At 45.0% G+C, this 23631-nt stretch overlaps 1 protein-coding gene across 1 annotated transcript in view; it reads right to left on the bottom strand.

Annotated features, from left to right (window-relative positions):
• Usp46 (ubiquitin specific peptidase 46) overlaps window positions 1-23631 on the bottom strand; it is a 74214-nt gene that overhangs the window by 32494 nt on the left and 18089 nt on the right. The window contains exons 2-4 of the mRNA XM_075943076.1: window positions 14567-14647; window positions 10007-10220; window positions 7221-7450 (exon numbers count right to left, since the gene is read on the bottom strand). Of these exons, the coding sequence (XP_075799191.1) occupies window positions 7221-7450; window positions 10007-10220; window positions 14567-14647 (525 nt within the window). The remainder of the gene's footprint in view (window positions 1-7220; window positions 7451-10006; window positions 10221-14566; window positions 14648-23631) is intronic.

Here is a 23631-nt window from a genome sequence, read left to right as displayed (position 1 = left end):
ACAGCATGAGTACTTAATGCAATATTTGCATTTGAGGGATTAGTTGTTCTGTCCATAGATTTTTTTTAAGCTATAAAAATGAATGAGCCTGTTATCAGAGTCATCCTGGAAATTCACACAGAACACTGCCAGGGTGGAATACTAACAGTGTTAAATTACAACCTCGGAGGAGGGGCCAGCTTGTAGATGTGGTACAGGCTTCCCAGCTGCCGTATGGAGCCCAGTGCCACACTGCTCTGCTTTCGGCATCAGAAGCGCGTGAAAGAGTCTGTGCTTCCTTCACAGGGTCTCGTGACTGTAATTCTATAACCGATAATTCATCTTGACCTGGTTCTATGGCAGAAACACAGAGCAAGCCTGTATCCCGCATCTTAGCTTTGCCTGGCAGCATGTGCTGGAAACATTCACTGGCTGGCTATAAGGACACTTGCGCAGCCACTAGACAGCAAGGGTGATGTTAGAGGAGGGGACACAGCGCTAAGAGTGCTCTCACACATGCTGAGGAGGGCTCTGTGGCTAACAGCACTTGCTAGCCAGCATGAGGACCTCTGTGCGGAACTCTAGCACCTACATAAAAAGCAGGCACGGCTGGCCAAATGTGCCCACAAATCCCAATGCTAAGTGACCACTGCAGCTTGCTAGCCACCAGCCTAGGAAAGAAACAACAAGATCTTGGCACAGCAAGAGATTCCTTCTGCAGAAACTAAGACAGAGAGCAATGGAGGAAGACACCTGACATCTCCTCTGGTCTCCATACGTGCCCAGGCATGCCTGCATGCACACACATGTATATATACATATAGACACTATACAGAGAAAGGAAGAGAGAATGCTCATACAGAATGTAAGCTGGTATAACGTCATGGGGACTGGACACATTCTAATGGTAACAGTGACAAACATATCATAACCCGCTACCTCACAATCTACTTTCACAAGACGTGGTATAATTTCCCAGAGAAACTTGGATTCTGTGGCGAGACTTTATGCCTTGTAAGATCCGTGGCAGCACTGTTCACAGTTGCCCCAAAGCAAAAATGACCGCATAGCCATCAACCCTAAAGTAGGTTAATAAAGGATGACATTCATGCACTAAGTCACCACATGGCGGTAAGACAGAAGAAACTCAAGTATCGTGCAATGAGGCAGTGAATCTCCCCAGGGGCACCAGCCAAAGGAACCGAGGCACAAAGGCTACGTGGCCGTTCATACAAACAGCAACAACAAGCCAAACTGAACCACGGACCTTAGGAGTGCTGAGGGAAGTCCTAGCAGGCGTGTGCGCTCAGATGCCTCAGGCCTCCAAGGGCACTTGCACCCGCACGCAGACACACACACCTACACATAACTAAAAACAACAAAACACTCCTAAAAAAATCGCAGAGCAAGCACTAGTAATACATAAAACAGAAAATAATGATGCACTCAAGGGAATAGGGTGAGAACAGAATAAAAACGAAATTGCAAAGCAGAGGGCATCAGGGTGTTGGCGATGCTCTATTTCCGACCCTATGTGTTGGTGGCACGGGCAAGTTTTTGTAAACTGCTGCTCCAAAATCATATTTCTCCAACGGAGTGTCACTGGGCATATCAGCCACACTCCACGGGAGGCCCCCTGCCCAGGAGAGGCTGGCCAACATGAATCGGACACCATGGGGTTTTTATAGGCTTTTGTTTCCTCTTGGTCCCCCCGCCCCTTTTTTTGTCTTCTTGGTTGTTTTGCTTGTTTTGATTTTCAGTTTTTGTTTTGTTTTGTTTTAAGAGAAAGCAAGAAAGAACATGAAGCTGGGTGAGCAGAAGATGGGAATGATCTGGGAAAAGCTGGGGGAGGGGAAAAGATGATCAAATATATTGTGTGGAAGAAAAATTAGATAAAATAAAATGCTGCTCCAAGCCTTCCTTTGCAAGTAAGTCCTCTGGTACGAATGGACAAAAGTGTTCTCAGAAACAGATCTACTAGGTAATTGCAGGCATTTTACTGTAAAAGTTACTATGAAATGAGGAGTGAGTGAGACGGCTTGGGGGGCTGGAGGGGGAAAGGGCCCGGCTACCAAACCCGATGGCCCACAAGGTGGAAGGAGTGACACTTGAACCTTGTCCTCTGACCTCCCACCACCACCCTGGTACCTGCACACACGCACACAAACACACACACACAAATGTAATTTGAATTTTTGTTTTGTTTTGTTTTTCGAGACAGGGTTTCTCTGTGGTCTTGGAGCCTGTCCTGGAACTAGCTCTTGTAGACCAGGCTGGTCTCGAACTCACAGAGATCCACCTGCCTCTGCCTCCCAAATGCTGGGATTAAAGGCGTGCGCCACCACCGCCCGGCTGTAATTTGAATTTTTAATTAGGTAAATAACACCACAAAGATGTTTTCAATATGGTAGGAAACACTACAGGACAAACAACCTGATTTCTCAAAACAAGGGTGGGGATAAATTATAGATTAACACGCATGCTGCTATATGGGTATAAATTAACCAACTTTGGACTGGGGAGATGGCTCAGTGCTGAATCACTTGCTGTGTAAGCAGGAGGACTTGGAGTTTGGATTCCCAGAACCCACTTAAATGCTGAGTTTATAATTTATAATTCCTGCCTTGAAAGCAAGAGAAAGGGGATCCCCAAAGCAAGCTGGCTCTGGACCAGATGTATCAGTGAGCTCTGGGCTTGACTAAGAGGCCTTTCCTCAATGAACAATAAGGTGGAAGAGCGCTGAACGATTACTCTAACATCATCCGTGCCTTCATATACATGTGCGCTCACATGCACTTATCCCTCCAACACACATACCCGCACACATGCAACGTCCACACACATGCAACACACATACCCATGCATCACTCACACACATGCAACGTCCACACACATGCAACACACATACCCATGCATCACTCACACACATGCAACGTCCACACACATGCAACACATACCCATGCATCACTCACACACATGCAACGTCCACACACATGCAACATATACCCATGCATCACTCACACACATGCAACGTCCACACACATGCAACACATACCCACGCATCACTCACACACATGCAACGTCCACACACATACCCACGCATCACTCACACACATGCAACGTCCACACACATGCAACACATACCCATGCATCACTCACACACATGCAACGTCCACACACATGCAACATATACCCATGCATCACTCGCACACATGCAACGTCCACACATACCCATGCATCACTCACACACATGCAACGTCCACACACATGCAACACATACCCATGCATCACTCACACACATGCAACGTCCACACACATGCAACACATACCCATGCATCACTCACACACATGCAACGTCCACACACATGCAACGTCCACACACATGCAACGTCCACACACATGCAACACACATACCCATGCATCACTCACACACATGCAACGTCCACACACATGCAACATATACACCCACACACATGCAACACACACAGAAAAATGAAAAATTAAAAAATATACTTAATCCACTGCTACAATAACAGGACATAATCAGACAGACTTCAACACTGAGTGAATAATGGTGAAATTATTTTTAGGTGTAAAAAATGGTACTGTGCTTTAAACAAGGCTTATCTTTGAATGATAGATACAGATTAGATATATCAATTACAAGTGAAATGATATCTGGGATTTGCTTAAAAACAAATCAAGGTGAGAGAAGAGAGGTATGGGAAAATAAAAAATGAAGATGAGCCAAGGAGTTAGCAGTCATCAATTCTCGATCACACACGCACACACACACACACATGCGCGCACACACACACACACATGCGCACACACATGCACACACACAAAATGCATTGTACTTTTCTCTATTTTTGCATCTATTTGAACTTTACAGAAAGAAAAAGTATAAAGGAACAAAAAAGGGGGCGGGAATGAAGGAAGGTAGAGATCCAGATAAATAGGTTTGTGCCAAAATTGCTCAAAAATGTTCAAGTGTTGCTAGACTAATATAATCACATTTTTTAGAAAACATTATACATTTTTTCATCTCTGGATGGGAAGAATACTTGTAATTTTTAGTCTTTTTTTTTTCACTTATCTGTGGTTTTCAACTACTTCTATGAGGAATGAATCGGAAACTTGATTCTAATGGTGTTGAAAAGAACATCAATTTCTTTTTTTATTGTTTTTATTGAGCTCTACATTTTTCTCTGCTCCCCTCCCTATCTCTCCCCTCCTACCCTCTCCCATGACCCCCATGCTCCCAATTTACTCAGGAGATCTTGTCTTTTTCTACTTCCCATGTAGATTAGATCCATGTATGTCTCTCTTAAGAGTCCTCTTTGTTGTCTAGGTTCTCTGGGGTTGTGTCCTGTAGGGTGGTTTTTCTTTGCTTTATGTCTCTAAGCCACTTATGAGTAAGTACATATTATATTTGTCTTTCTGGGTCTGGATTACCTCACTCAGTATTTTTTTTCCTAGATCCATCCATTTGCCTACAAATTTCAAGATGTCGTTATTTTTTGCTGCGGTGTAGTACTCCATTGTGTAAATGCACTACACTTTCTTTATCTGTTCTTTGACTGATGGGCATCTAGATTGTTTCCAGGTTGTGGCTATGACAAATAATGCTGCTATGAAATGTAAAATAAAACTTTATAAAGGACATCAAAAGGATTATCACCATGCAGAGCTCCCGCCCCTCTCTGATACTTAAGTGTGAGTCTATATTGCTTAGCTGTTTAAGGATCACAACTCACGAGTGTTGTGACCTCCCAATACAGTCACTAACCCACTCCGTAGAGAAATTGTATGTGGAAATGGAGCCTTTTGGTAACGCACGCTGATGAGAGAGAACCCAGTCAAGCTGACCTCCTGACCTCAGTCCTCCAGCTTCCAGCCTCCGAGGAGCAAACCTCCACTGTCTGAGTGTTCGATTTATAAACTGTGGATTGTGACCCCCACATGGGTTCTTCACATAACTTAATATGGGAGCTGCGGAAAATTTAGCAATGCAAGTTTCTGAACATACAATGACCGAAACTAATCAAATCAAACCCACAGCGAACCCGAGGTGTTTCTGATGGCCCTCACCTAAGATTTCCCTGCAGTCTAGGCTCTGAACACACAGCACACTCGTTTGGCACCGTGTGCACTGTCTCACTACTGCCGATGGATATTAGCCGGCGTGTATGGGCTCAGATCTGAGGCTACTGTATTTCCTGAACTGCAGTAGTTGTATTGCATAAAGTTTTCTGCTCTTAGAAAAACAGTGAGAGCTAGTTCCAGGCCAGGCTCTAAAACTACAGTGAAACCCTGTCTCAAAAAAGAAAGAAAGAAAGAAAGAAAGAAAGAAAGAAAGAAAGAAAGAAAGAAAGAAAGAAGAAAAAAAGAAAAACAGTGGTTGAATTATAGAAAAAAGGTTTTTTAAATATATTTTCCCGCAATCATTCCTCAGCAAATAAGTATTAAATCAGTATATGTTTAGATTGTGTTAGAATGTTTGATTTTAAAAACTGCTGTTAGGGTTGCTGACTTAAGCGTCTTTTAAATATTGTTACATGGGGACTGGAGATATGGCTCAGGGGCTAGAGTGCTGTGTGTTCTAAAGACACACTGCTCTTGTCCAGGACCTGGATTTATGTCCCAATACCTACATAGGGCAGCTCACAACCACCTATAATTCCAGTTCCTGGGGCTCCAAAGGCATCTACATGAATGTGTACATCTAAACTCATACAAAAATATACACATATACATAAAAAAATAAATATATCTTTTAAAAGCAAAAATTTTAAAAATGCTAAATTAATTTTATCTTAGGATTAGGACAGAATTTCCAACACTTCATGAAATGGTTCTAAATACACTTCTGCCACTTTTCCCCTTTGTGTTCACGTGAAACGGTGTTCTCAGCACTGATGATTATAAAACCAAAATATTGATCGGCTCTGAAAAACACTGAAGATGTTCTGCACCCCACAGTATCAAAGAGTCAGCCACTACCAAGTAAGCCCATCTCACTAGAATGCAAATATGCTTTCACCTTTAATAAATGGTAAAATTATATGAACCCCCCCCCCAAAGAACTGCTGCAAAATAAATGTATGATTATTATAAATGTTTGGTTTATATGCCTACTGTATAAACCAGTCACATAAAATTTTCTTGGGCTAAAGAAGGTTACAAGTAGGAAAGAAGTTAAGAAGCCCTGGTTTGAATCACCCATGATGGATGATACTGTTAACGGCAGCTGGGCAGGCCATGACAGGGGGCCCTTAGCTGAGTCTGTTAAAAAGCTGCTTATCTCTCTTCCCCAGAAAAATACATATTCAGACGCATCTGTCCAAATCAAGAAACTCTGTGAGCACTAAAGAGATACAGGCTTTCTGTGGGTTTAGTAGTTAGAATGAACAACAAACGACATTCATTATACACTCTACTGTGTGTCAAGTAGGGCGCCGCATTCGCTCTTACCAGTCACCAGTGGGATGATGTGTGCACATCAACCCTGCTTTAAGATGAGGACGTGGAGACAGAGAAGAAAGCAGCAATAGGACGGAAGGTTGGAAAAGTCTGGGAGTCAGGGCCAGCACTGAGACTCGGGCAGCTGGGCCAAACAATGAAGGCACTCTCAAAGTCTGAGTTAAGTATAACAAGCAACTACATCACTCTGAGTCACTCTGTAGAGAGGATGTCCCTAAATCCAAGTAACTTTAAGGGCCTTCCATCGAAGCCAAGGTGCTAGATGCAACCAAACACACATGATACCCAACTCCCAAAAATCCCGGAGACGGGGTTTTCACCTAGCCAGCTGACTGTGTACAAGTCAGGATCCATCTTCCCCTACCACTAGGCGGCACCATAATAGACTCCCAGAAGTCACGTAAGGGTCCATACATTACCCCTGACCTCTTTGTGATGACCTCTGACCTCTTCTTATTAAGTGGTTCACAGTGTAATTCAATACTTTAATGTTCAGCCCTAAAATCTGTTCATGGAGTAAAATAACCCAACACTGTCCTCCTCACTCTGTTCCTACCACCTGAGAGACATCTTTTCCCCCCGAGCTGAGACGTCATCATGAACCCACACTTCCAAGTGCTTGCCCTTGAGGTCCAGAGGAATGATAGACAGGCCGACCCACAGGTCCTGAAGACAACGGTAAGCGTGTGCTATCTCAACACACATGGACAAGGAAGACGAAAGCCATCATCCCCCGGCCCCCACCAAGGACTCACAGTTTCGCAGTTCAAGCATCGGGTTTCGTTGGTGAGTGTTCCCTGAAAAATCTCGTGGACCCAGGTGAGCTCGGGCTTGTTACTCTCTGCGGGTTCGTTCATGTTGCCATTTTTTAACTTCCCGTTTTGTTTTTCCTGTTTCTTCTCCTCCTGCAGGATGTCCGCAATAGTGTTTAGCAAATAATTTAAAAACTCGTGAGCATCCTGCTGCATGTAGTTGTCAAAGAGATCTGGAAAGGAGAAGGGCCATGATTTCACACTCTGCATCCTGGAGAGTGGACAGACAGGGCGAGCTTTCCATGACATGCTTCAGTATTTATATGGAAAGACTGGACAGGCATGGCATACACATACATTTCATCTCCACTGCAATGACAATGAGCAACTTTCCAAAGAACCATTCCTTTCTATGTCCTCCCACCCACCAAACACTAATATCCCCTGTCTCCTTACAGTCACCTATAACAATGAACCAATGTTTAATCATTCTAGAAAAGGACCAAAATTACTAGACAGAAACCCTGATATAATATCTATTTGTTTTTGCGTGTATGCATGCAGGGTACATGCTGGGGAATGGGGGCGCACATGTGAGCAGGTGCATACTTGTGTGTGTACGTGAGTATGCAGAGGGCAGAGGCTGACCAGCATCCATGCTCCACGTTCTCTATAAGGGAAGGGTCTCTGGTTAACTCTGCGACTCACTCATTTGGCCGTTCTGGCTACCCAGCTTGCTCTAACCATCCCCTATCTCCACCCTCTACCTCCTGTCTCCTGGGCTCGCAAGGCTGGCTATCAGCCTGGAATCCTGGGCTACCTGCCCAGCTTTTCATATGAGCGCCGGGGATCTGGACTCTAGTCTTCTCACTTGCTTGATGAGTACTTTATCGACTGAACCCCTGAATATCAACTCTTGATAGGATGTGACCACCAGTGAGTCATTCTGCTATAGCAACGAGATTCTCTTCCTAAAAGTCACATTAAACCAAAGACTGGCCTGGAAGAATCTTCTATGAAAGATGAAAGAGAAATGAGGAGCGTATGTGAACAGACATCTTTCCCATGGTGTTCCTAAAACAAGCTCAAGCACCTAAGCCTACTGCGGGCCCTGCTGTCAGGACAAGCAAGCAGCTGGGAGCCCCTATTCTGAGTCATACTCACAACTACACTGGGAGGGTTGGCTTCTTTCTCTATCCAAGTCACTTTTATTCCAGCACACATAAACTATTACAGCTTTGAATGCTAGCTATCAAATCAAGCAAGACTTTGGAAAAACAAACACCAGGTTAACTGTGTCCGTGTATTGGAGTAAGGTAGCATCCCGGACAGATTGCAAAAATCAAATATTCCCATAGTAAACTTCTAGAATACATAATGTATCTCTATCACTATTTCTCCTCAAAAAAAACAAAAGGCCCTGATTGAAAGTCTTGTCTCTGATGTTCATGTCATTCACCCCATGATTGTGACAAGATACCTAAGCACATATACCCACAAAAGGAGGGGTTTCTCTGGCCTCACAGTTTCAGAGGGTTCCATGCGTGGTTGCTCAGTCCCAGACACTGGGCAGAGCATCACCCCAGCAATGGAGTACGACAGAAGCCGGCTACCTCACAGTGCGCAGGAAGCACAGAATGATGGAGGGACTAATAGCCAGTGTCACCTTCAAAAGCACACCCCTGGGATCTGCTTCATAGCTAAGGCCCAGCTCCTAAAGTTTCCACGCCCCCCCCCCAAAAAAAAAACACCACCACCAACTGAGAATTGACAGCCGCAGACTGAACATACTCAAGCCTACAGGGTACATGTCATGTTGACTATAACATTCACGTTATTTCTAACACACCAGAGCCCTGATTAAGTAACTTGTGTTTGCTGTAGTCACAGTGCATACAATAGTACTGTTCCACTCAGTGATTACATCAATATATCTAACCCTGGGAGTGAAGCACTCAAAAGGCTGCCTTGGTCAATTTTTTTTCTCTTACAATGATCCTTCTTAGAATGCAGCATGTTTAAAAAAAAAAAAAGGAAGGAAGGGAGGAAGAAAAGAGAAAGAAATCATTCTAAGTGGAATGTCAAACCTCAATTTTTAAATTTCTATTCTATTTTCTGTTTCTTATATAATGGGAAAAGAAGATATGTCTTCTGACGGGCAGTGGTGGTGCACGCCTTTAGTCCCAGCACTCACTCAGGAAGAAGAGGCAGGCGGATCCTCTGTGAGTTCAAGGCCAGCCTGGTCTACAGAGTGAGTGCCACGACAGCTTATAAAGGGAAACCCTGTTTTCTTTTCTTTCTCCTCTCCCCTTTCTAATTTAATTAATTAATCAATTTTAATTCATTTTTTTTGTAACAAGGTCTAACCGTGTAGTTCTAGGTGGCCTGGAACTCACGGTGACCTGCTGTCTTTGACTTCTGAATGTTAGGATTAAAGTCACAGAATAACGCACCTGCACTCGCTCTCTCTCTGATTTTTCCCACTGTTATTTATGTGGGTGTGTCTATGTAAGTGTATATAATGTGCAGAGTATCAGATCCCCTGGAACTGGAGTCATAGGTGGCCATGAGCCATCCCACATGGGCCCTGGGAACTAAACTCCAGTCCTCTGAAACCGGAGCATGTGTTTTTCAAGTGCTCCCATCTCTTCAGTCCCCGAAACCACTCCAGTTAACCGCACTCACTCACAACGTTAATAAACTAGAGTGAGCTTTCCATGTGGAGGCGACCAGAACCCCTGCTCTCGCCGTCCACCAGGTCCGTCACCCACTAAGGCTCCACAGCTCACCATTCTCTTTCCTCAGCCTCGAAATGAACTTCTTTGGTGGGATGACGCCGACCTTCTTCTTCTGCGTGGCGATGCTGTGGAAAAGGTCTGCCAGGCACGTCAGCAGGTTTTCCTTCTTTTTTTGCTGGGCCTTGTATGCCAACACATTCTCCCGGAAAGGCCGACAGAAGTACAAGGCCTGCAGCACGGAGTTACAGTAGCACGTGTTTCCAAACTGCCAAGGCACAAGAGGGGTGACTGGAGTCATTGTCTGGGGATAAGCCGTCTCTGAGCAGGGGAGGAGCGTGAGACGCCAGGATGCAGGACCCTGCCAATACCTGTGTTCCCCCGACAGAGGCCAATATGCCGGAATAGATAACCGTGGATCTGATCAACAAGGACAGGAACAACAGGGACTCTCCACCTTCCTAATGCTGCGACCCTCTAACACAGCTCCTCAAGTTGTGGTGACCCCCATCATAAAATCAGTTTTGTTGCTACTTCATAACTGCAATTTTGCTGCTGTTATATATTGTAATGTAAAAATCTGTGTTTTCTGACGGTCTTAGGCAACTCCTGCATAAGGGTTGTTCAACTCCCAGAGGGTGGCACCCCACAAGTTGAGAACCACTCAGTAACAGAGCCAACCCTTTGGGCTGCAGTTTAGCTTGCCGTACTTTCAGTTACGGGGAGTCACCCACAGTCTGTGACCGTTACGTGGAAAAATTACAGAAATAAATTATCTATATGTTTTCTATTGTGTCCCATTCCGTGCAGTGTGATGGAATCTCACACCATCCTACACCATCCTGCCCCAGATGTGAATCATCCCTTAGCAGAGCGTAGGCATAACGTCTGTGGTGCCTGCCCACTGGCGACTTTGTAGACTTCCTGGGTATCACAAGTAACCTTTATATTACTCAGCAATGGCCCCAGCCTCGTATTAAGAAACAAACTAATACTGATGGATTACTGTAATTGTTCTATTTTATTAGAACATTATTTAATCTCTTATGCCTTTACCACCAGTGTAAACAGATAGAAAAAACATAATCTCTATAGAGTTTGGTACTATGCAGTTTTAGGTTATCCATTGGGGGTCCCGGAATGCATTCCCCACAGATAAGAGAAGCCTAGGAATTCTAGTGCTTTCCTGAGCCATCAAAGTCTAACTTATATAAACACTCTGATGAACACTGATGAAGAACCTAATAGGATCTGGTACTTAGAAAAAAAGAGACAAGATGCCAGGCAGTGGTGGTGCCTGCCTTTAATCCCAGCACGGAGGAGGCAGAAGCAGGAGGATCTCTTCAAGTATAAGGCCAGTCTGGCCTACACAGCAAGTTCCAGGACTGCCAGGGTTTTTACACAGAGGAGCCCTATCTTCAGGGAGGTAGGGGAGGTTGAAACCTACATAGCATGGGGACTCAGAAGAGCAGCTGGCTAAAGAAAAGTCACAATGCAATATAAAAAACTCCCCTGTGACTGCAGGCATGGCGATGCACATTTGAGATCCCAGCTCTTGGGAAGCTGAGGCAAGAGGATCACTGCAAGCTGGAAGCCAGCCTGTACTATGCTATGAGTTCAAGGTCAACTTGAGCTGTAACTCAAAACCAAACAAACAAAACTCCCACGACTGTGAGATTAAAAATAAAAAAAAAAAATGAAAACAAAAAAAAAACCTGAGACAACCGGGGATATAGCTCAGTGGGAGATGTGTGTGTGTGTGTGTGTGTGTATTTGCACATGTGTGCGAACCCGCACACATGCATGTGTGAGTGTATGTGTATATGTGTGATATACGTGTATGTATGTTTATGTGTTTATATGAATATATACATATACATACACATATGTGTATGTAAACATATACATATACACACATATAACAGTGGGGAGGATTATTTCAGGAGTTCAGAACTACCTTTGCAGCAGAAGTCTTTAGGAAACAGGGCTTGTTTTTCTCTGTTAGGATTACAGTGGTCACTGCCCCCAGAGTGCAAAGTCTCACTTACTCCAACGCAATGGAGCAAAAAGTGTCTCCATAGGCCACCCTCCCGTCTTCCTACCTCTTACCTTCTAAATTACCCTGCCTCGTGTTTCCTCCAAGGTGGCAATTGTCCCAATATGGTATCACACAAGTTCCTGACCCCCCCAATAATCAGAGTAGGGCCCACACAGCAACACTCATTCCTCTCCAGGTCACAGACACAGAGATTTTGACTGCAGAGGCAATGTCATTATCTCACTGGATTCTAAGTGGCTGGAAGCCTAGCTCCGTGGGAGGACTCAGCTGAGACCTGTATTTTCAGCTATTCCCACACAGCAAATGAACAGGAAGAAATTCCAAAGAAATAACAAGATTCATAGCCCAGATCCCAAAGCACTGTAGAAGGTCAAACGGAGCATGGGCGTCTTCGCTCAACTACCTCTTGGTGCGAACATCCTCGGAGCCTAGGTATTTTAATGTTCCTTGACACAACCATGTAACAGGTGACAAACCCCTTCACGCAGAGGCTGGCACCTCCATAAATTACCATCCCAGGAATCATAAATGAATCTATTAATAGATACAGCCTTCATAATTCTTCTACTAGTCAGGCAAGAGTCATAATTCTCCATTGTCTGCATTTGTATTTTCTTTAGTCAAGAAAAAATTACCACGGATTGAACAACTTTCTTCAGAGAGTCAAGTGGAGGTCCCTGCACAGCGGCTAAAATAAGCTGTATTTATATTAGAAGACTGTCCTCCTGGGGCCTTGCCTAGCTCTCCTCTGTCCGGTCTCTCTCTGCTTCTCAGTGTCTTTTACCCAGACACCCTTCAGTCACAGCTGGCCTGAACTAGTGATCAACTATGGGGAAATAAGAGGATTATTTTCCAAGTGTCTACAGCATGCCCAGGCCTCTACCAGGGCCTCACCTAGGGGCTCTCCTTCATCCTTCACTGTGGCTCAAGAGGGAGATACCACTGTAGCCACTATTAAGGTAGAAAAGAAAGGCCAGAAAGACCAAGTTTCTTGCCACAATTCATACCACTAGTTAACAGAACATGGAGAATAAAAATTGGGGCTCTTTCCTTTACATCCAAGGCAGCATTAACTCAGAAAGAATGTGGCTAACTTCTTCAAGCACGTGCCACAGCAGGAAGCTGGCAGACTGGCAGAGAAGCTCCTCCAGAAAGCTGTGTGTCTATGAACACCCTCAACACATAAAACTTCTATTCAATAAAGAGGATATAGTGAAGGAAAAAGCACAGAGCTGATGGGCAATACCACCTTAACATCTGACCTACCACCATCTTACCAAGGAAGAGAGCCCAAGGAGGGCCAGGTACTAGGGGCTCCTGCCTAGCACAAAGGAAAACAGGTTGTAAAACAGTTTCCTCCAAGACCGAAACTCCACATCCTACAGAAAAGCCCCTTAAGTAGGAAAGTAACCAACCCAAAACAGTTTCAGGAAGTCCCAGGAGCTGACTGGATCCACTAGGCCCCTCCCTGCTAGAGTGAGCCACGCTAAACTACAAAGGGGACTCTCAGAAGAACAAAAGCTGAGAAAACTGTGAGACCAGACTGCTGCCTAGAAGAAGCAGAAACCAGCCCAGCCAAGCTGCCTGGAGGAGGCTTAGGCAGAGTTGCCTGGGAAGGACCCTCTCCACCCTGGTGTGCTGCCTGCAGGCTGTGCCGTAGGCTCCAGTTTTGCCAACTTTAGTGAGCTGTCTGTCACCCATGTTGGGGTGAGCCTTGGTGACCCAGCTGTCTCTGACTCATTCCCACTCCTCTAAGGAACCTCTCACCCATATTCCTGTACGTAACCTCAATAAAACTCACTGGTTCACCAAACTGGACTTCGATGGTGTCTGTAATTTGCTCTGTCGTGAGCTCCCTACATCACTCTGGGGTGAGCGGATAGGAAAAGTTTTGTCACACAACAATGGGGCCAAGTGACTCTGGGATAAATGACTCTTGGATGGATCCTTGACTGACAGCTCACTCCTAGCTAAAGATATATTATTATATATCTCTAATACAAGCTATATTATTTGTCAAGTACAGGTCACGTTGTATTGGCCCAAACCAAAACGAAGACTGGAAAGTCTATGCTGTGAGAAAGGGAGGACAAATCAAAGCAGGTTCAGCCACAAATGCGAATGAAGTCACTCTAAGAGCGGCATATCAAAGGGACTCCCCTCAAGGCATGCAGGAAAAGGGTTGTGACTTCAATCAATAATGTAGTAATTATTAAGTCCTTTGCTGGGGACAACACTTAGTACATTTTAAATAGTAGATTAAAATGCCCTTCTCCAGTATTTGCCTCTACTACTAACTAAAACACACAGTTATTTAACAATGAATAATGGTGGCAATGGCAGCAGAGAGTGGTACGTAAGCCACAAATCGCAGTGCTCAGGAAGAGGCAGGAGGATCACTGGAAGTTCAAGGCCAGCCAGGTCTTCATAATGAGTTCAGACACAACAGACATAGAGCTACATAGCTCTTGTCTCAAAAAGCAAAAAAAAAAAAAAAAAAGCCAGCCAGCAAGTCACATCAAATACCCTAAATATGGGAAACAATAAATACTTACATTGACCAATCCGAAGTAGTGTTCATTGATTGGAAACTGCTCTGGACCAATGTCTTTTTCCAGAGCAGAGGCATTGGTGCCCTACAAGAAAACATAAAAAGAGTTAGGTGGCGTGAAAACAGAAGAGGAAATGAGGTGATGTGAGCTGGCCCACTCTGAAACAAGCACCCCTTGTCAACAACATATGGGGGATACCAGGAGTTTTCTTTCATGCCCTCGCTGGACTTCGCAGCCAACTCATGAGATGCCCCAGCCGGGACATTTGAGATCGGTATGTAAATGAGAAGATGATCCTCTGAATAAAACATTCCAGACAGCTGCAGCAACTTTCAGAAACAGGGTGCCTGGAAGACAGGACCACTTTCAAAGTCAATTTCTTTATGCTGATAAGGCTCCACTGCGCACCTGTTGAGCCAGGCACTCGTCTCCAGGTCCAGACATCAATGAGAATGCTGAGGAAGAGGACACGCGTGCCTGCTCTCATGGAGTTCCCCTTTGTGTACGTGACCGACAGCCTGAACCATGAAGCAAGTATTAGACAATACAGCTGTGAGACGGCTGGGGATGGAAGGGGCATTGAGTTGTAAAGGCCACACGACTGTACCTTTCAGTAGAGGACCCGGAGAGGGTCGTACTGAGAAGGCACTATGTCCAGAGAATGTTGCAGATAATGAAAGGATTCGATGTGAAACCTGACAGCTGTCGGATGCATCAGACTGCTAAGTCTGGTGATACTCCAGCATGGTGAGCGAGACTCCCATGCCCTCTGTGCCAGGGACTGTGCAGTTCATCCTCATGAAGCTTATAAGATGACTATTCCCAGTCGCCTATGTCTGGAAGTGATTTAAAACCCAAGAGACTGGGTACATCTGGGAGGGATTTTTTTTTCTTAATTAAATCATTCACAGTAAGAAGATCACTTTTCATCTGAATCTTTTGAGGTGGGAAGAGCCGCCTTTAGCATGAGCCACACCTTCTGCTGGCAGCCTGTCTAAAGGGCACGGAAGAAGGAAGCTTGCTCTCTTTGCCCGCTTGCTCTCACCAGCAAGCCCATTCCTTCACTGGCACTAGAACCTACTTCTTTGGGATTCCAGCATATACTGAGACCCAGCCTCACGGACTAAGCAACTACATGATTTTCATTGGTAGATGAGTTGGACCTGCAAGCCATTCTAATAAATTCCCAAAGGCTGAATTGGGGAGTCAGACTCAATCTTATCCAAATGCTGCCAGAGCCTAGCCATCAAAACAGTGATGAAGCCCCGCCTACTTGGGGCTAGTCACTAGTAATGAATGGTCTTTTCCCACTCAGATTGAGTGGGCTGCCTGAAAGTAAGAAAAGCTCATTGAGTCAGGTACGGAGATCACTGACCATGGGGAGCAGGTTCCAGGCCCCCTGGAAAGACACTCAGTGCCTTTACATAAATAATATAGTCAGTGCTTCTCAACCTTCCTAATGCTACGACCCTCTAATACAGTTCCTCATGTTGTGGTGAACTCCCAACCATAAAATTATTTCATTGCTACTTCATAACTGTAATTCTGTTACTGTTGTGAATCGTAATATAAACATCTGATATGTGACCCCTAGTGAAGAGGTCGCAACCCACAGGTTGAGAATCACTGGTATAGTAGTGGCTTATAACCTATGCATATTCTCCTATGTGTCTTTCTTTCCTACAATACTTACAATACCAGGTATCATATAACTGCTAAATAATCTGTTGGTACACTGTATTGTTTAGAGTGTGAAGACAAAGTGTGCTCAGAACAGGTGAGATGCTTAAATGCCTCCAGTCTGTATCTGACTGGTCTGTGAGTACAGAGCCCAAGCATGGACATGGAGCAATAGGCAGGACCGGAGTGCCTTGCTGATGTTGGTCCCTCACCATCTGCAGCCTTCTTCTCACAGCTCGCAGGGACACGAGGATTTGGGAAACAGAACGGAAAGCATTAAAAGGTCATGCTAGTGGGCCTGGAGGGATGATTCATGAACTAAAGTGTATACTGCTCTAACAGAGGACCTGAGGTTGGGACCTCACACCTAGGTCAAATGGCTCACAGCTCCAGGGGCTGTGATGGCCTCTTCTGGGTTCCACAGACATCTGCACACACATGTGCTCACACACACATACGTGTGAGTAAACAACAGAATAAATCTTTCAACAATTTCTAATACTGTATATTCTTTAATTTACTTTTATGTGTAGGAATGTTTTGCCTGCAAGTGTGTAAGTGCACTCTGTGTGTGCCTGATGCCAGAAAAAGGTGTCAGATCCCCTAGGACTGGAGGTAAAGACGGTTGTGAGCCACTATGTCGGTGCTGGGCCAAACCTCGATCCCCTGCCAGAGCAATAAGTGCTCGTAACCATTAAGCTATCTCTTTAGCCTCCTAATGCTGTGTACTCTTAACTCATGTAATTCTCCTCTCCTCCTTGAGGAAGACATGACTATGAAGTAGACTGAAAACCAAGTAAGACGGCCCCTTGCCACAAAGCACAGTTTAAATAGAAAATAACTCGAACCCGAGCCAACTGAATAGAAGTACGGCAGGCTCTTACTCCCCAGCCTTGACTCCGTGAGCGCTCTCGCGCTCTCTCTCTCTCTCTCTCTCTCTCTCTCTCTCTCTCTCTCTCTCTCTCTCTCTCTCTCTCTGCTGTGCCACCACTCTAGGCTCCTTTACCCGCCTTCTGAGAGAGGACTCAATGCTCAAACATGAGCCAGTTTCAGTGTCATGAGGGAAAGAGCCATCGTCCCCACAATAACATGGCTTCACTCTACAGACGGGCCTTTGAGATAACAGATCAAATTATGGCAGGATTCCATAGTACCGACATAAAAAAGCCTAACATTTTTAATAAAGTTATTTCTAAATTACAAACTAATGTAAAGATGAGTATTAAAAAGACCAACATCCTTTTTTTTTCAGGAAAAATTAGAATGTATGGCAGGCAGGGAGATCAAGATAAATGTAAGATACAAAACACAATGGTAGGAACAAGGTCTCATTAGCTCTTTCTTTATGAAAAAAAAAAGGCAACACAGAGAAGTTAACACATGATTTTTGCTAGGTAAGTCTTGCCTGTCTTAGCACTAATTTTGCTATTTGTGGAAGTGAGAATGAAGATTTGTGTTGAGAACAGAGACCCTGAGGTGACGTAGTATCCACTCACACCGATGTTAAAGGGCCATCAGACCCTACCCATTGGACTTCCCACCCAGCAAAGTAGGAGCCCATTATGAACAAATTCTCCATCTCTTTCTGAATATACACCCAGTCAAACGTGCTGTACTAGAAGGAAAGGAAGGTCCAACAATCACACTGACCAGACTCCCCAAATTCACCCAGTTCTGGAGGCCTTCGAGCTGGGTGTGGTAACACAGTCTTTAGTCCTGGCAATCTGGAGGCAGAGGCAGATGAATTGCTGAGTTCGAGGCCAACCCAGTAGGAAGAAGAAAAAAAGAAAAATTTTGCACCAGCGGTCCAGGACTCCCCTAATTGGCTGCTCATAAGCCTATGTGTCTCTCTGTTGTAAAGAATGAAGATGCTTCCGTGATCTAAGCATCTCTCCTCAGCTCTATCGTACCATAGGCTCAGCATCCCTCAGCATCCCTCATATCTCCTGCTATTGCTACCTCATTCTTAGGTCTCCCTCAGAGCTTATCATCTTTGAACTGTTTCTGTTGAAACACATAAAAGTCCGAGGGTTTCTAAGACTGAACAAAAAAGTTCAGGAAAAGTACAGAAGGCGGTAATGTGGTTGTCGCTAAGCAACAGTGTGGGTGGGTGGGTGGGTTCACTGGGCTATTCTGTTTATATTTTTACACCTACAGTCAGCCACGCATCTCTTAACCATGAGGATGCGTTCTGAGAAATATGTTATTTAGGCAATTTTATCATTAGTGGACATAGGGAATACACACACTAGCCTGAAAGTACAACCTACCACCTACCTATGCTATATGAAGTGTGTATTGCATATGTACATATGTATGGAACAACTTATTGCTTCTTGGGGCATGACAAAGGAAACAGAAGACCAAGTCAAGTGCTAGAGAAGACGGTGAGATCAAGAAGGCACATAAGGGAGCTAACTGCAGGGATGGTTCACTGGTTATGAGCACCCATTGCTCTTGCAGAGGACCCAGGTTCAATTCTCAGCACCTACACAACAGCTCACAATCATCTACAACTCCAGTTCCAGGGATCCGATGCCTTCTTCTGGCCTCCACGGGCTCCTCCACCCACATGGAGCACATAAGTCCACTCGAGCCATGTGCATACACATAAAAATAAAGAAAGTTAGGGAGCCACTCGAGACTACATCTGGCATGACATTGCACACTCCAGGAAACACTGTAAATAGAGAGCATGCTAAAGCAGCCCAAAGCACAGAAAAGACATGCTGCAGATTCTTAGCTTTTACTGTCGCTACCAAGGGTTGTGTGCCCTGTCTAGCAGTGCGTGCTGTTCTTTCACACAACTAGCAATAGGTTTGTCATGATAAAGACGCAGAGCATGTCACACTGAGGAACAGGTCACTCTATCCTGTTACAGTGATGGCATTGCTTCAGATAGTGTAATGTAACAGCACCCTCCAAGTTAAAAGGTGCTTTACAGGAGACAGTGAAGAGGCTCAGGAGAACCAGGGGTAAACAACTTCACATGCCCGGGAAGGCTGAAAATGGGGGTCCCTCTCCAGAGAGACAGAAGCAGTAAGCTGCGGGGATAGGGGACTGTGACCCATCGAACCGCAGAGGGGACACTCTCTGACCTCTTGAGCTGCCTGCACTTCATACAAAAAGCTCCAGGGTTGCAGCTTCCATGATGCCTCACCTTGTACTCAGGGGCAGCTTTTGAGTCCTACTTGATCCTGTAAGTAACCCTTCACCCATACGCTAGTTAAGAACCCCAACAGAAATTCATCGGTTCACCAAGTTAGACTTTTGTACAATCATTACTTTGGTCTGTCCTAGGTTCCTTTCTGAGGAAAAAAGAAAGACACATACATACATACACCTATACATATGTGGGGGGTGGTATGGATGTGTGGGGAGAGAATTATGCCTCTAGGAAAAAATCTCTCTCATACAACAGTAGGCAGTGAGAACTTTTTAGCTCCATTATAGTCTTATGGAATCAGTATGGTAAACGTGACCCAGCACTTAACAAAACATCATTCGGCAGCACATGGATGTGTATAGGTGGATAACAGTCCAGCGAGGACACCCCTGCTCTAATCCCCGAAACTGGGGAATACATTACCTCACAGGACAGAGGAAAACTGAAATGGTATTCATTCACACATCTGAGGGTCTGGGGAGATGGCTCAGCAGTTAAGAGCACTGGCTGCTCTTCCAGAGGTCACGAGTTCAATGTCCAGCACCCACATGGTGGCTCACAACCATCTAGAGTGGAATTTGATGCCCTCCTCCACCATAAAGGCAGACATGCAGAAAGAACATTCATCTATATAAAATAAATAAATAAAATCTTTTTAAAAGATACTCGAACGGGGCTTGCTCTGCATCATCCAGGGGGCTCAGAATGTTCAAAACTGTCCTTCAAAGTGGGAGCATGAACAAGGCAGAGCACACAATTCTGTGTGACAATTTCAGAAGCTGCAGGTGGATGGGACAAAGCCAAGGCACGGTTCAACCTCTGCCAGGGAAATGCCTGGGGAGGCATTGACCTCTGTGAGTTCAAGGTCTAGAAAGTGAGTTCCAGGACAACCAGGGCTACACAAAGAATCCTGGGGTGGGGGTGGGGGTGCAGCCCTCTACCGACCAGGCGTTGGCCCAGGATCTGCTTTGATAATAATTTTGTTATAATTTCAGAATTATAACAAAGCCAATGCTCCACAGGGAAAGCACTTGACTTGCAAGGCTGCTGACCCGAGCTTGATCCCCAGGACCCATGAAGAGATGGAAGTAGAGAAGCAACTTCAAAAAACGCTGTCCTCTGACCTCCACACATGCTCTGTGGCACACATGTCCCTCATACACATACAATAAAAAAAATCAATCAGTAGTACATAAATTGGTGCTTTTAAAAGATATCAAAGGTAGATTATTTAAGCCACACAACAATATAATCGGCTACAGCAGCCTAGGAACCCAACGCCGTGTGTTTAATGACTCTGTAAGGACTGTCAGTACTTCTTCACCTCCATATCGCATCTAGCATCTGCAAGGACCTTAGACTCAACCCCAGCATTCAAAGGAAAAAAAAATTCTCCTGGGTTTTACCCCCACATCACCCAGAGATGCTACAAACACAGTAAGTTCCCCAGAAGGGGCATTTGTAGACAGCTGGCTTTTCCCAGAGGTGGCCCAAGGCCTCTCTCCCCTGTCTCTCTCCAGGGTCCCAGCAGATGCTACTGCAGGGCTCCAGGCAGCAGCTGCAAGCCGACCATGTCTAACTATCTGCACCCTGCAAACTTCAAGCTCCACGCTGCATTAATGCAGGCATTCCCACGTACCTATCCACCGGCCCTCAACACCCATCTACTGCAATGGAACACCTCACTCCCCTGGAATTTTCCCACTTAGTAAAAGTCCGTGCCCTCATCAGGGCTCAGGCTGGAGCCTCCAGGTCACACCTGGCATCTGCTACTGCATTGTCCCCATCCATCTCTGTGCTCTACTGACAAGCTCCTCCAATCTCTCCACTCCACACACTTGTTCAGCTGCAGCTAGACAAGGCTGCAGGATCTCTCATCCACTCTGCCACCAGCTCTTACACAGCCTCCACCATCCTCCTTAGCCACCCCTAAGCACGCAGAAGGAGGATTCTTTTCAAACATAAAACTGTTTAGAATCCCATTAGTGGCTTTCACTGCTGTCATTAACTTTGCTTGTCACTCGTTGTCCTGCACACCCTGCCTAGACCAATGGCTGCTTTCCAGTCTCCAGTCACCCAAGTTCTTTTCTATTCCCTTTCCCCTGCCTGTACCTTATAGGTACAGATGGAAGTGTCTGTCCCATTGGGTCCTGCAGCTGTTCAGTCCCAAATAAAAACACAGAGGTTTATATTGATTATAAACCATTTAGCCTGTTGCTCAGGCTTATTACTAACTAGCTCTTACAACTTGAATTAACCCATAATTCTTACCTATGTTTAGCCACATGACTTGGTACCTTTTCTCAGTAAGACATTCTCATCTTGCTTCCTCTATGTCTGGCTTGCGACTGCATCTCTCTGCCTTTCCTCTTCCCAGAATTCTTCTAGTTTGACTGCCACACCCATACTTCCTGTTTGGCTACTTGTCAATCTATATTTTATTAAACCAATATAAGTAACAAATCTTTACAGTGTACAAGAGCATTATCCCACAGCATACAAGTCTAAATTTTAGAGGCCAGCATCTTAGGGAACTCTTCACAGGGCAGCCTTTCTCTGCAAAACCAGTGATATGACTGGTAGAATGACCTCCCTCCCCAGATGTTCACTTCTTCCCCCTGGATCCCATCACAATGAATGCATGGCAAAGGGGACTTTGCAGATATGGCTAAATGAAGGATCTTGATACAGAACATTTGTTCTGGATGCTCTAGAAGGTAGATGAACTTGGCAGGATGCTCATGACCCCATGGGTCAGAATGAATGAAGACAGACGATGCAGAAACAGAGCTCTGAGACACTGAAACTACTACATCTCTGGCCAAGGAGACAGAGCGGCTCATGAGTCAAGGAACACAGGCAACCTGAAGGAATCCCAAAAGCCAGGAAGCAGATGCACCCTAGAACCTCAGGAGAGTGAGCAACCTGGCCACGTACTGTAAGAAATAAGGCTGCTCTTTTTGAGCTACTAATTTAAGGTGTGTGTGTGTGTGTGTGTGTGTGTGTGTGTGTGTGTGATGTTTACATACGTGTGCATGTCCACATACTTCTGTGCAAGCATATGGAAGCCAGAGAAGGACATTGGATGTCATACTCTATCACCCTCTAGCTTATTCCCTTGAAGCAGGGTCTCCCACTGAACCTAGAGCTGGCAGCTAGTAAACCCTAATACCACTCCCACCTCCATCTCATTCCCAGCTCTGGAATTACTGATACAAGTTGCCACACTTGTCTTTTTACTTGGACGCTAGGACAGGAATAGCAGGTGCCCACACCTGCACAGCTTGCCTTCTAAGCCGCCTCTCTAGCCACTAGGGTAAATGTTCTCATAGCAGGAAGAAGAGACTAATACACCTCCTCCACATCTCTCCATGCACACTGTCTCCCCCACATGTGACAACATTACTATTTATATAATCATTAACATTTGGTCCCTAAAATCTTATCTATACAATGTGGCAAGCAAAGACCATATGACCTTCCCAATACCATGTTCTCAGTGATGAGCACATAGTAGGTCCATAGTATCTGTAGTTAAATGGACGGTCAGGTGGATAGGCACAGACAGGGATGATCATGGAATGTCTGTGATGCAACTGTGTGCATAATCTGGACGCAGGTCTGCATATTCTCTCAATGCACCATTCAATGAAGCATGAGTGGTACCCTCCAACACTTCCCCATTCTCCCATTCCCTTTATAGACACACAGGAATTGGTTTCCATGGATACAGAATATAACAGATATTGACATTTGGAACTAAGCTCTTGCTTTTACATCCCAGCATTTTCCTTTGGTAATGTGAATCTTTGTACATCTTCAACAGATTTGGGGGTTACAGCCATTAAACGTAAAGGCATCCATGACACAGCAATATAGACATGATGGCGACTATCTCACCACGCAATGATAGTAATGACCAGTACTTAACGGTTAATTAGGTGGAATCAATCGAGAATTCAAGTGACCATGTCCCTCAACCCTGCAATTCTACTCTAATTTATTATATAGATATATTCTACGTGCGTACGTAGGTACAGAGAGTGTAACAATGATCCAACTCATATTGTGACTTCACAGAATGAAAATTCATTTGTCTCTTTCACAGAAATGTTCAAGAAGACGCAGTGTAGGTCTGGTGTGGCCGTCCTGCGGTGCTGTGGACAAAGGGTCCTCACATCTTGTCACTCTGTTGTGAGCAAGAGTCCGTTTGCAGTTTTGG

Source organism: Microtus pennsylvanicus, chromosome 12 (genome assembly GCF_037038515.1).
Source record: "Microtus pennsylvanicus isolate mMicPen1 chromosome 12, mMicPen1.hap1, whole genome shotgun sequence".
Taxonomy (NCBI): Eukaryota; Metazoa; Chordata; class Mammalia; order Rodentia; family Cricetidae; genus Microtus; species Microtus pennsylvanicus.
The sequence above is the reverse complement of the archived record's forward strand: the minus strand, read 5'-3'. Positions and strand labels throughout refer to the sequence as shown.